The 12,809-nt window shown below is 37.4% G+C and overlaps 1 protein-coding gene and 1 non-coding gene across 5 annotated transcripts in view; both read right to left on the reverse strand.

Moving 5' to 3' along the window:
* Positions 1-12,809, reverse strand: part of LYST (lysosomal trafficking regulator) — a 185,295-nt gene that overhangs the window by 38,034 nt on the left and 134,452 nt on the right. For all 4 annotated transcript variants that reach the window (XM_058669377.1, XM_058669376.1, XM_004578521.3 and 1 more), the window contains 4 exons: positions 12,572-12,627; positions 9,794-9,946; positions 6,766-7,010; positions 888-954 (listed from right to left, as the gene is read on the reverse strand). In XM_058669377.1, the coding sequence (XP_058525360.1) occupies positions 888-954; positions 6,766-7,010; positions 9,794-9,946; positions 12,572-12,627 (521 nt within the window). The remainder of the gene's footprint in view (positions 1-887; positions 955-6,765; positions 7,011-9,793; positions 9,947-12,571; positions 12,628-12,809) is intronic.
* LOC118759186 (small nucleolar RNA SNORA81) lies at positions 11,616-11,785 on the reverse strand. The gene has a single exon (XR_004996031.2). It is a non-coding gene; the product is annotated as a small nucleolar RNA SNORA81 (small nucleolar RNA).

Raw genomic sequence — 12,809 nt, forward strand, 5'->3', positions numbered from 1 at the left:
AATCAATTCTGATGTCCACCAACTGATGACTAGATAAAAACAGTGTGGATATGTCTCTACACACACACACACACACAATGGAATACTACTCAGCCATAAAAAGAGTAAAATCTTGTCTTGCAACAAAATGAATGTAACTGGGAACAATTATGTTTAATGAAATAAGTCAGGCTCAAAAAACAAAAAATACAATGTTTTCTCTCATATGTGGCAGGTATTATATAACACAAAAAGGTATATGAATGGAATGATCATTTTGGAACACAACTGTCAGTTTTAACCTTGTTTATACCCCTGTGGAACTTTGGTGTTCTTACTTTACTTTTTACTTGTTCAAAGTTATGATCTGTGGCAAATTTAGCCTTCAAATATGGAGTGGATAAAATTTATGTCTTAGCAAAAACTGGTTAAGAGAAGGGGAGGGACAGAGGAGGGAGACCGGCAGGAGCAGGGAAGTGAGAGAAGTGGGGAATGGTAGCTATGGAAGGAATAAAATGTTCCCTTTCTATGAATACAATAATTTTAAAAAGAAAAAAATTGAGTTTTTAATTTTTAAATTTTAATATGAATTTCAATGAACTTTTTGAAGAGTTCATATTGAAGAGCTCATATAATCTTGTCTTTAAGCAAACAATCGATTAATAGCTTTCAGACGAGATCAGGAGCGTTCAAGGTGGTATGGCCGTAGACAATAGCTTTCAATTTATGTCAAGATCACTCTTTCTTTGATTAAAGTATTTTCAAAGAGCTAAGATAAAAAAAGAAATTTAATTTCACATAGTGATTTCTAGTTGTCAATTTAAGTACAATGCAACAAAACATAGAAAATCAATAGTTTTTAAAACCCCATTTTTCATTTATTAAAATATGAGTAAAACTAATGCTACCTTATATGTGTCCACGTAACGATCTTCTTTTTCTTTATACTGCACAGCTATAGGCTTAGAGAGATTTCTACAACAGAAAGGATGGAAAAAATATGAAATATTTGACACTGCCAGGATTAAGCTGCCTACGTGTCTGCATCCTTTAGAAAAATAAGTGATCAAAAAATGCTTAATCCTTAGTTAGCTGCTTATATACACTGCTCTGCAACTAACTAAATTACGATTTCTTCAACTAGTTAGGTAGAGTTTTCCAGCACACTCGCACTGTTATTAAGAATTCCTGGCTAATGGGCAACTTAAACAAGGAGAGCTGCTTCCGTTCTTGTTCCTCCAACTTGTACAGGCCCCTTCAGAATCAAAACTGCTGCTGCTGCCCTTGGCAGCTGATTCTTACCAAGCCCTGGATTTCCAGACTCCACATGTTGTTAGGAGTGAGTGAGGGAGAAGGAGAGCTTGGATAGAAAGCAGAATCCTGAGGAGACACTAGGCAATCATCAGCCTACATAGTAGAAATTAAATATCTCAGGTAGTTCGAGTGTGAGTATTGAACAGCATCTATTTTGCTGTCTAATGAGCAGCTGCTGAGTGACAGCTTTAAGCACGTAGTATTTGTGCAGGTACATGAATGTGTTGATACTAGTGTTTGTATTGTATATTTTCCAAAAAACTCAGAGGCAAGAAAGCCCAAGGTATGAATCCTCATTTTTCAGGCTATGGAATCAAGTGATGCCAGTGTGTAGCACCTAAAACAGCAAGAGGAAAAGCTTTGATGAAGACAGGCAAGGTTAAAAGGTTAACTGGAGGCAAGGGTTCCTCTGGGAGAGGAGCCACCTGATAAAGCACAGAAATGGGCCAACTGGAGTTTCAAATTCTATAATTAGATCAACAGTAAGATTTGCCCAGTTCTGGCTTAACCAGGTGTTGATGCACCTATGTTTCAAAAAATTGTTTCCTTGGGATATTGAAGTTAGTTATATCATCATCATCATCATCATTATTATTGGAAAGTCGGATTTACAGAGAGAAGGAAAGACGGATCTTCCATCCACTGGTTCACTACCCAAGTGGCTGCAATGGATGGAGCTGAGCCAATCTGAAGCTAGGAGTCAGGAGTTTCCTCTGGGTTTCCCACGTGGGTGCAGGGTCCCAAGGCTTTGGGCTGTCCTTGACTGCTTTCCCAGGCCACAAGCAGGGAGCTGGATGGGAAGTGCAGTAGCTGGGGCACCAACAGGAAGCCATATGGAATCCCAGTGCATGCAAGGAAAGGATTTAGCCACTAGGCTATCATGCTGGGCCCAACCTTATAAAAAGTTTTATAGATAGACTCAAATTCAAATATCCAAATAGAAAGAAATCATGTTTAAGATACTGGAAGGCAATTATTAAAAATAGTGCAAGTAGGGGCCCGGCGGCGTGGCCTAGCAGCTAAAGTCCTCGCCTTGAAAGCCCCGGGATCCCATATGGGCGCCGGTTCTAGTCCCGGCAGCTCCACTTCCATCCAGCTCCCTGCTTGTGGCCTGGGAAAGCAGTCGAGGACGGCCCAATGCATTGGGACCCTGCACCCGCCTGGGAGACCCGGAAGAGGTTCCTGGTCCCAGCTTCGGATTGGCGCACCGGCCCATTGAGGCTCACTTGGGGAGTGAAACATCGGACGGAAGATCTTCCTCTCTGTCTCTCCTCCTCTCTGTATATCCGGCTTTCCAATAACAATAAAATCTTTAAAAAAAAAATAGTGCAAGTAGGATTTTTTTTGGACACAAATTTCTTTAATTGTTATGGTTTAAAGCATCAGAAGTATTTCTTTTTTTTTTTTTAAGATTTATTTATTTTTATTGGAAAGTCAGACGTACAGAGAGCAACGGAGCCAATCTGAAACTAGGAGCCCGGAGCCTCTTCTGGGTCTCCCATGTGGGTGCAGGGTCCTAAGGCTTTGAGTCATCCTTCAACTTCCCTCCTAGGCCACAAGCAGGAAGCTGGATTTGAAGTGGGGCTGCCGGGATTAAAACCAGCACCCATAAAGGATCCTGGCGCATGCAAGGCAAGGACTTCAGCTGCTAGGCTACTGTGCCAGGCCCTTAAAATATCAGAGGTACTATTAATAAAACAGACTAGACCAAAAGTCAGCAATGATACTCTTACCCTCAGGTGAAACATTTTGGTATTTATCAGTCTTTCACTTATCTATGCATGCATATTTGTTTTAAAATTATTTTTATTATTCTCCATGGTATATTTCTGTAGCCTTAGGGCTTTCCCCTGTTGCCCTCCCCTTCTTTTTCATTTCCCCTCCTACCACTTCTCCCCATATTATTACAATAGTATAGTCCTTTAGTAACAGCTACAAGTTTAACATGTTGCATATTTACTTTTTAAAATTAAAAGAACATCTTTCCATGCTTATAATACACATTCTACAGTATCATTTTAGTGGCTGAATATACATACCACTTTATTCAAACAATTGTTTTTTTCCTGAAGTTTCAGCTTCTTAGAAAAACAAAGTAACACTGTGCTTTTGGTTGTCTTTGCATGCAGGGCAACATACTGTTAAAAAACAATGAACCAGATACATACATTTCCTGCCCTCATGAAACTTACCTCTATAAAGAACTTCTCTAGCAGAATACATATATATTTCCTAAGGAAAAAATTTCTAGAGGCTAAATTGCTAAAACAGAGATGTATGTTCTAAAAAAACCCCTGTCTTTATGACTCCTTTTTTATTAATTAATTTGAAAGGCAGAGTGACAAAAAGAGGGAGAGACGGGGCAGGGGAGGGAGAGAAAGTGGGCAAAGAGACAGAGAGTCTTCCATGCACTTCTCCTTCGGGTCTCACACGTGGATGGCAGGAACCCAGCAGCTAGGCCATCATCTGCTATCTCTAAGGGCTCGGAGCAGGAAGCTGGATCAGAAGTAGAGGAGTCAGGAACTGAACAGACTGCTAGAGGACTGTGGGTGTCCTATCCTGTGGCTTAACCTGTTGTGCTATAATGCTGGCCCCCAGTTGTGCATTTTAAGAGTTTCTTGAGTATACACTATAATTAGACTATATCTATTTACACTATGGGTACAAAATGTGTCTAAAGAAGAAATAATGTACTACTTGCTCTTTTTCAAATGTACAAATGCATCAAACTTTGAGAATTATCAGCATTTTTGCACATCTAAACTAACATTTTAACTACTCTAAGCACTCAGAATATTTGGAGCAAATTGTTCCTTAGACAACAAAGTGTTTTTCAATCCATACAAACAAAACATTTTCTCAAAGATTAGGACTATCTGAGAACTCTAAAATACTTCATTCAGGAAAGGCTAAATCAATGCTGAATTCTTCATTTTCTCTTTCTTTCCTTCCCTCTTCCTTTATTATTATTATTACTGCTATTATTATTTTCCATGATACAGTTTTATAGGTATAGGGAGTCCCCAACTCACTTATCTATTTCCCCTCCCAAATGCCAAAGCAAGGAATTGGTATCTAGTAGGGGATAATGAACTTTGTTTTGCCTTGATATTCTTTTCTGTCTTTGAAAAGGTATCCTTGTAAATGTGTTTTTTTTTTTTGTTTTTTTTTGTTTTTTTTTTTTTTAATTTCAGTGTGTTCCGATTACGTGAGATTATTCTCAGACTGTACCCCCTTTGGAAGTGAGAGCCACTTTAAGTTCGCTTCTGAGTCCTTCAGACCATATTAACTTCCTTTCTGTATGATTTAATAAAGATACCCTATGCTGTTTTAACATGTTTTCTTCTAATAAACTTAGGAGAAATGAGCGTAAGAAATCATCATTCTGCAACTCTTTGTGAAATAATGGATGTAAATAATTAGTTAATGGATGAAACCACTAGGCACAAGCTCAAAGGGACTCAAACTCACAAATCAACCTGAGCGTTGGTAAGTCTCCTAACACGATGCAATATAAAGTTTACATCATGATCTATAAATGATTTTTGCCAAAAAAAGTATTTACATCTAATCAAACTTTTGGAATCAACTTCTAGTCTTTAAGAAATGCAAAGACTAAGGTAACTAAATAATGTCATAGGGAGCAATCGAAAGACACAGAAAGTGGGACAGCAGCTTACAGGATAGCTTTTTTTTTTTTAAAGAAGTAAAGAAAGAAAAAATACACACAAAAAGGTAAATATTAAAGGTTGCTCTTGATGAATTTTTTTTTTTTTGGCGTGAACTCTTGCAAGATCTTTATTTACACAGAGAGAAACCTGTACATGTCTGTCTGAAAAAACCATACAGATACTTCTCCATTTCTGATGAGGTTGTATCCCTGTTAAATTACTGTAAGCTGAAAATATCACAAACCAAGCGTACATTACAGATGTCTAACACATCAAGCACTGTAGCGTCGTGGCACGGTACACTGCAGTGTGTCAGTGGTTTATCTATCCTGATGATGGTGGACTTAGCGTGAGAGAGCATTATACCATGTATCACCCGTCCAAAAAAATCATGAAAATTCAAAATACAAAGTTCAATATTAGTGGATGTGTATCACTTTCATTGTAAAGTTGAAAAATCATGAATCAAATCATGAATCATGAATCAAATCATCTTATTTTAGAAGTCATCTGTATAAATATTAGTCCTATATTAGCTGTAATACAAATATATATATATTCTACAACACAGTGATGATGATGCTGATAAATTTAATTTGTAGGAAAATTTATTATTAGTGATTGACATATATGGTATACAGAGTGAGAAGACCCACAATCTTCCACTTCCTAGTTGGAGGCCCAGGAAAGACAGTGGTACGATTCTAGGACCAAAGGCCAGAGAACATGGGAATTTGGTGAATTGTTTTTAAAGATTTACTTATTTTTTATTAGAAACTAAGATTTCCAGAGAGAAGGAGAAAAAGATCTTCCATCCACTGGTTCACTTCCCAAGTGACTGCAACAGTCGAAATGGAGTTGGTCTGAAGCCAAGAAGAGCCAGAAGCTTCTTCTAGGTCTTCCACATGGGCGCAGGGTCCCAAGGCACTGGGCCATCCTCTGCTGCTTTCCCAGGCCACAAGCAGGGAGCTGGATGGGAAGCGGGGCAGCTGAGAGACAAACCGGCACCCATATGGGATACCGGAGCCTGGAAGGCAAGGACATTAGCCACTAGGCTCCTGCACAAGGCCCCTATTCTTGATGTATTTTTAAAGAGATTTAGCAAAGACAACAATTCAAGCCAATCAATTACAAAAATATATCTTTGAAATAATCCACGGGCATTTGAAAGCAAACCAAACATAATAATATCAAGAAATTTCTAATTTTTCTTAGTTATGATAACTGAGATGTGGTTATGTTAGTAAACATACTTTTAGGGGTGAATGCCATGATATAGCCCACTAAGTCTCTGCCTGTGATACCAGCAGCTGCTTTACTTCTGATCCAGCTCCAAGCTAATGGCCTAGGAAAGCAGTGGAGGATGGCCTAAATGCTTGGGTTCTGCAGCCACCTGTGAGTCTTAGAAGAAGCTCCTGGCTTCAAGCTGGTTCAGCTCCAGTCATTGTGATAACCTGGGGGGTGAACTATCGGATAGAAGATTTTGTTCTCTCTCTGTGTCTCCCTCTAACTCTGCCTTTCAATAAAACATAAGAAATCTTAAAAAAGAAAAACAGTTTTTTTAAAAAAAGAGGTTTATCTGTAGAATACAGACGTGACAAAATTAGTTGTTGAAAATAGAAAGAAAAAAGATGCAAAAGAACAAAATTTGATTCATAATTACTGGATTGGGGTGATGCATAGGAGGCTAATTATGCAGTCTTTCTATTTTTGTATGTAAGTGCAATTTTTCATAATGAGGCCTTAATGATGTAAACATACTACATGGATCAAACCAAAAGGTGCTGGTAACTTTACCTACCTGTAGATTGATGGATCATTGAGGTCAAGGGTCTCACTCACATAGTCAGCGAGTATAAATGGGAACACTGGATACTGCATGAGATCATTGAAGGATCGGCCAGCATGTTTGTTTAAGTGAGTCAAATACTCAAAGTTGGTAATTTGTCCAGCATACCACAAATTTGTCAGAGCAGTGATATTACCATATTCCAGAAGATTTGGGAGGTTATTTGTGAGTATACTGTGGTACACATCGTCACGAATCTAAAACAGAAGAAAGAAAAACTAGACATTTTTATTGATAATTTGTAGACATATTACTAATATCACTTGTTTCAGGAAAACACTGATTGCTCAATAAAATTAACTGGTGGAGAACTGAGATAAAAATCCAGTCAGATGGAGTTCTAGTGTCTGGTTGTGGCCTGGTATAATTCTGGCTGTTCAAGTCCTTGGAGGTTTGAAACAGTGGATAGAAGATTTCTCTGTGTCTCTTTTTCTCTCTGTTAACTCTGTCTTTCAAACAAATGAAAAAATTTTTGAATCCAGGTCTCAAAAAACCTAGGTTCGTAATAACTACACTTCGTTGCTGGAAAAATTCATTAATAGGAAACTTCCAAGAAAAATTTTATTTTGCAGAAATGTCACCTATATACAAGCAATATATGTACTGGGATGGCACAAAGAACATGGTCTCCCCTACTGAACAGAACTCACCTGTTTGCCTTGTAAACCCTTTATGCTACAGTTATCAAATCTGTAATATGGGGTGATAACATTTATTTCATTAAGAATTAAATAAAATATCCTATGTTAATAGCATATTTAATGTTCACTACTGACCAAAAAAACAAAAACTTTTTTCAAGATATAAAAGTTCTGTCACAGAAAAAGGGTATTCTAATTTTCCTACGATTAAGTGACTCCTGACAATAAATGAAAAAACAAATCGATGAACCAAGCTTCTGCCAAAAACAAATTTGAAATGCCCATCTATCTTAAAAAGTGTATATGCTCATACACAGGAAAATCCCACACCTGACAAGAATGAGAAAACACAACAGTCGAAATGAAACAAGCAGAAACATAGTATTCAGGCACCTAAACTTGTAGCCTAAATATGAATGTTGCTAGTTGCTGGGGGTAAGGTTGATATAAGGGAACTTCTTTTTTTTTTTGTTAGTTTCAGTTCATTTTTTTAAAATAATGCCATCGTATAATTCATGAGCACGTGATGAATTCGACTGGAGAAAAGAGATTATTTGGAAGGAATCAAACTGAAATAAAAACATCAAAACACATGGGATACAGCCAAAAAAGCAAACAACCAATCAAAAAAAAAAAAAAAAAAAACAGTACGGATTGTACTACTGGAGTTAAACTTTCCATGTTGGCTTCCTGATATAAGGGAATTTCTAACAGACTGCAGACCAAACTCTGGAAGAATTCTGGAAGAATTCAGCAGATATTTTCTGAACTCCTAGCAACTACTTGTGATCAACATGTTGAAATGTAGCACTAATCAAGATCTTGATATTCTACTGGGAAGAGACAGACGATATCAGATGTTAGTAAGTTCTGCAGAGGAACACAGCAAAGTAATGCTGTTAGGGATGCTTGGGAATTGAGAGGAAGAAGGATCACTGTTTGATATAATCAAGAAAGTTCTGCTGATAAGGAGATACCTGATCATGAAATCTGAGAGTGGGGGATTGAATCCTTGGGATTCTTAGAGAAAAACATTTCAAATGGTTGTGAGTGCAAAGATGCTGAGGCACCAATGTCTCTGATATATTTAAGAAAGGAAAAGTCACTGAGCATGGAGCAAAAAAGAGGAAGGGAGAGAATGACAGAGGATGAGGTCAGAGAGATAAAAAGAAGCTAGATTATTCAGAGCTTTAATAAGGAGTGTAAGGAGTGTTCTGAGCAGAGGAATGATACAACACAATACATCTTAGCTGCTGAGTCTAGAGGTTTTAAGGAAGTTACATATAGGAAGGTCAGTCAGGAAGCTATTATCTGATTTATGTAAAACATGACTGTGGCTTAGACTACGACAGAAGCAGTACAGATTCTTGATAAATTAGAGGACAAAGTCAACAGGACTTACTGATAAAGAGGTAGAGGATAAGAGAACCAGTTAACCACAAGGCATCTGGCTTGGTCATCAGGGTGGAGTTTTCTCTTACTGAGATGCGGAAAACTGGAATCTTTTTTAAGATGAAAGGTTCAGTTTTGAGGATGTTATGTTTGAGATGACAAATACAAAGTTAAGTATTTTGGGTAGTGATATAAATCCGTTGGTCATTAAAATACAGCGGCATGTGTAAGCCAGGAGACTGACCTGGGAAGAGTAAGGGTCTGAGGAGTAAGCCTTGAGATGGACCAAGGAGGAACATGCAAACAAGACCGAGAAGGCGCGACCCACGAAATAAAACAAGAATTAAAGGAGAGTGGTAGCCAAAACCCCTGTGACAGTGGCTTCCTTTTTTATCAAGAGATCAATAAGCAGATGTGTAAAATGCTACTGACAGGTCAAATAAGATGGAGACTGGAGACTGGACCATGAGGGTTAGCAGTAAACAGAACTGATTAGCCTGAAGATGGATAAGATGCAGCCCTTTTGACTGGAGCATTAACAAACAAACAAAAAAACAAAACCATAGGGAAAGAACCAGAGCCAACATAAATATACAAACTTTCCCCAAGAGATCTTCTAGAAAGGAAAACACACAGAGAGCTTGATGGGATGTAGAGATCAAGAAAGGGACAAAGATGAACTCTACCACAGCACCGAGCAAGTTTAAACTACTACTTTCAGTTATTCTGGGTAATCAGAACTTAACACAATCTTGGGGGGTCAAAAGTAATCTGAATACAACCAAGGGTTTATTTTAATTAGAACTAACAAACAGGGAAAGTTTTATTTCACTTCAGAAACAGTGAATTGATGTTTAAATAATTCAAACCTTGCTATAATTAACATGAGTCTAGTGTTACTGGTCCTATTCTCACCTAAACACTGTATGCCATTAATAAAGATTTACCTTAGTGTTATCAAATGCTAATAGGAGTGTTCTGCCATTTGTTAAAAAGATTTCCACAGCATTATCTCTCAACTGCCACCAACGCTTGTGAACTTCTTTAATTTCTTCATATGTCCAGGAAAATGATGCTGGTTCCAACTCTCCCTGAAGGTTCTAAAACAAAGCAAACAGACACAGGCATTTACTTCATATGAAATATAAATAATTAAAATGTCTTGCAAAATTAATGAAAAGAACAGGGAGGGGAGGAGGAAGAAGTAAGTGGAAAAAATTTAGGTTTCTAACTAATATCATGATAAAAAATCTTTTATGAAAAATAGGAGATAAGGTATCTGAAAACCTTCTTACTATACAACATTTCAAAGTGATACACAAGATTTAACAGTGAAAAATAAAATAGGCTTTATGGATACTGGCTTCAGGTTTACAAAAAATTGAGTCCATAGTACAGAGTTCCTATTTATACACTTTTGCTTCCTCCTTATTGTTGTGATTTTGCATTTGGTGCACACTATCTACTACAATTGATGAATGAATATTGATACAGTATTCTTACCTAAAGCCCTCAGTTTACATTAGAGTTCACCCTTGGTGCTGTACATTCCATGGCTTCTGACAAACGTGTTTCGATGAGTGCTCACTGTTACAGTATGGTGCAGGCTAGTTTCACTGTTCTAAAAATCCTCTGTGCTGTGCCTATTTGTTCTTCTTTCTCCCTACCTTCAACCTCTGGCAATCACTGATCTTTTTACTGTCCTCAGAGTTTGCCCATTCCGGAATATCATATTGCTGAAGTAATTATAAAACATAACCTTTTTAGACTGGCTTCTTTCAGTGAGAAAATATTCTTTTAACTGCAAAGCTTAGCTTGCAAGAAAATAAAGTAAATTAAGCCTTCAGGGGTCAAAAGTAAAAAAGAAATTTGAATAACAGCAGAGAGGAGGAAGTGATACTTTGGTTCACTAGCTTTGTTTTATATGTGCATGAATGTCTGCACAAACCCGAGCTGTAGAAATGAAGTGAATGAAGCTGACAACCCCTTAAGGACAAAGATGCACGCCTTGGGTTCCCTAGAAACAATGCACTGGGATTCCTCCAGAAAGCTAAAACCCACAAAGTGACATGTTTCTGGTCAAAGGTTAGACGAACAGCTATGACCATCACTGAAGGAGGAATAGTCAGGTAGCTTATCGGTGCTGGCCTGAAGTTTGAGTGGAAAATACCACAGGGCATCATCTCTGCGAATTCAAAGTTAACCCACTCTTAAGTGGCTCTAGGTTAAGACTAAGTTAACTGTAACTCCTGAAATGCCCCAGAGTGAAGCACAGTTTCAAATCATACAGCCAAGGCAAAAGCAGAGTCTCCAGAGGAAAATTCCTGCAACAAATGAAGCTAGTACCTTTGCGGACAAAGCTCCACTGAATGTATGCTCACAGATCAATTAGCACTAAAGCTATACTGGACCACACAAGGAATGATATTGACGAAGTGACCATTGGAAGAACAGATCTTCTTTTCTTAATTTATTTTATTTTTATTGGAAAGGCAGATTTACAGAGAGAAGAGACAGAGAGAAAGATCTTCTGTCCACTGGGTCACTCTCAAGGGGCCACAACAGCCAGAGCTGACTGGATCTGAAACCAGGAGCCAGGAGTTTCTTATGGGATCCCAGTACATGCAAGGCAAGGAATTAGCTACTGGGCTATCATGCCAGCCCCAGGACAGATCTTGACAACATAAACCCAAGGCATTCCCAACTTTCCTGAACGGACAGGGACCATAGGTCCTACATGTGACAGCATCACCGGGCCTCTCACAAAGTACAACATGCGCATTTTAAAACACATAGCACATCAAGAAAGAACTCTGCATTGGTCTTTGAAATCTGGTGCAATCACTTGTCTTCTTACATGTACTCTGCTAGCATTATTCTAAGAACCAAGACAAGGTCCTGGCTTCTGAAGGCTACTTCCTTCCTCTGTACTTTAATGATGTTATCTCTACTTTTATGGCTTTTTTTTTACTGTCTTATACTTAAAAGTGCATCATGTAAAAAACAGAAAAAGAGCAAAATGTTTTCTCTTGGTCACATAAAATGTTGTCTTTTATATCAACTATTAAATTCCTTGCTGATAAAAAAATGAATCTTGAAAAAGAACAATTAACCATACTTTCATAGTTGCTATTAAATAGAAAGAAATGTGTACTCAATTTTGGAGGGCCATAATAAATATTTTCATGATTTTTTCCTAGTTACCTAATCAAATTTTATGATTTCATGTTAATTTCTTTAAAATTACATACATATTTAATAATATCTATTCTTATTCATGGCTTTAAGAATTTTCTGAAACACAATATATTATTTCTCCTATAACAGAGATCGCAAAACTTTTTTGAAGGGCATATAAGGTTAGTTCAAATTGATAAAATTTTGTACATTTTAGTGTACAAAAATGCAAGTTAAAGTTAGTTTTGGTAATTTTCTGATTCACAGCAGTATTTCTACAACAAAAATGATCATTATTAAGTTATGTGACTATCATAATGATCTGTTTTCAGTTACATGAATCACCCTCCCACAACTACCACCCCCTCTTTTTTTTGAAGGCAGAGCTAACTGACAATGAACCGGAAATGGTAGGGAATAGCTATACTTGCTGCTACTGAGGATATAACATTAACTGCTAGAACTCATCAGAGGGGATGGTATCATCTTTTTAAAATGATTGTTAAAATATTTTTTTGCTGTAAATACTAACTTAAGCCTCTACTCACCGAACTTTCAATTGTATCAGAAGCATTATCTTCCACAAAATACATTCCACATTTACCTGAAAAATAATTGGATATGAGTGTAAAAATTTTGTATACTATTACCAATATGGTCATACTCTCTAGAATTCTATGAATTTGAATCCCAATAACTGATGGACAGTTCTTCGAAACCTATATCTTAGCTGGTATTATGGTGCAATGGATTAAGTACTGTTTGCAATACTAGTTGCTGGGGTCC

Source organism: Ochotona princeps, chromosome 10 (genome assembly GCF_030435755.1).
Source record: "Ochotona princeps isolate mOchPri1 chromosome 10, mOchPri1.hap1, whole genome shotgun sequence".
In the NCBI taxonomy this organism is placed as follows: Eukaryota; Metazoa; Chordata; class Mammalia; order Lagomorpha; family Ochotonidae; genus Ochotona; species Ochotona princeps.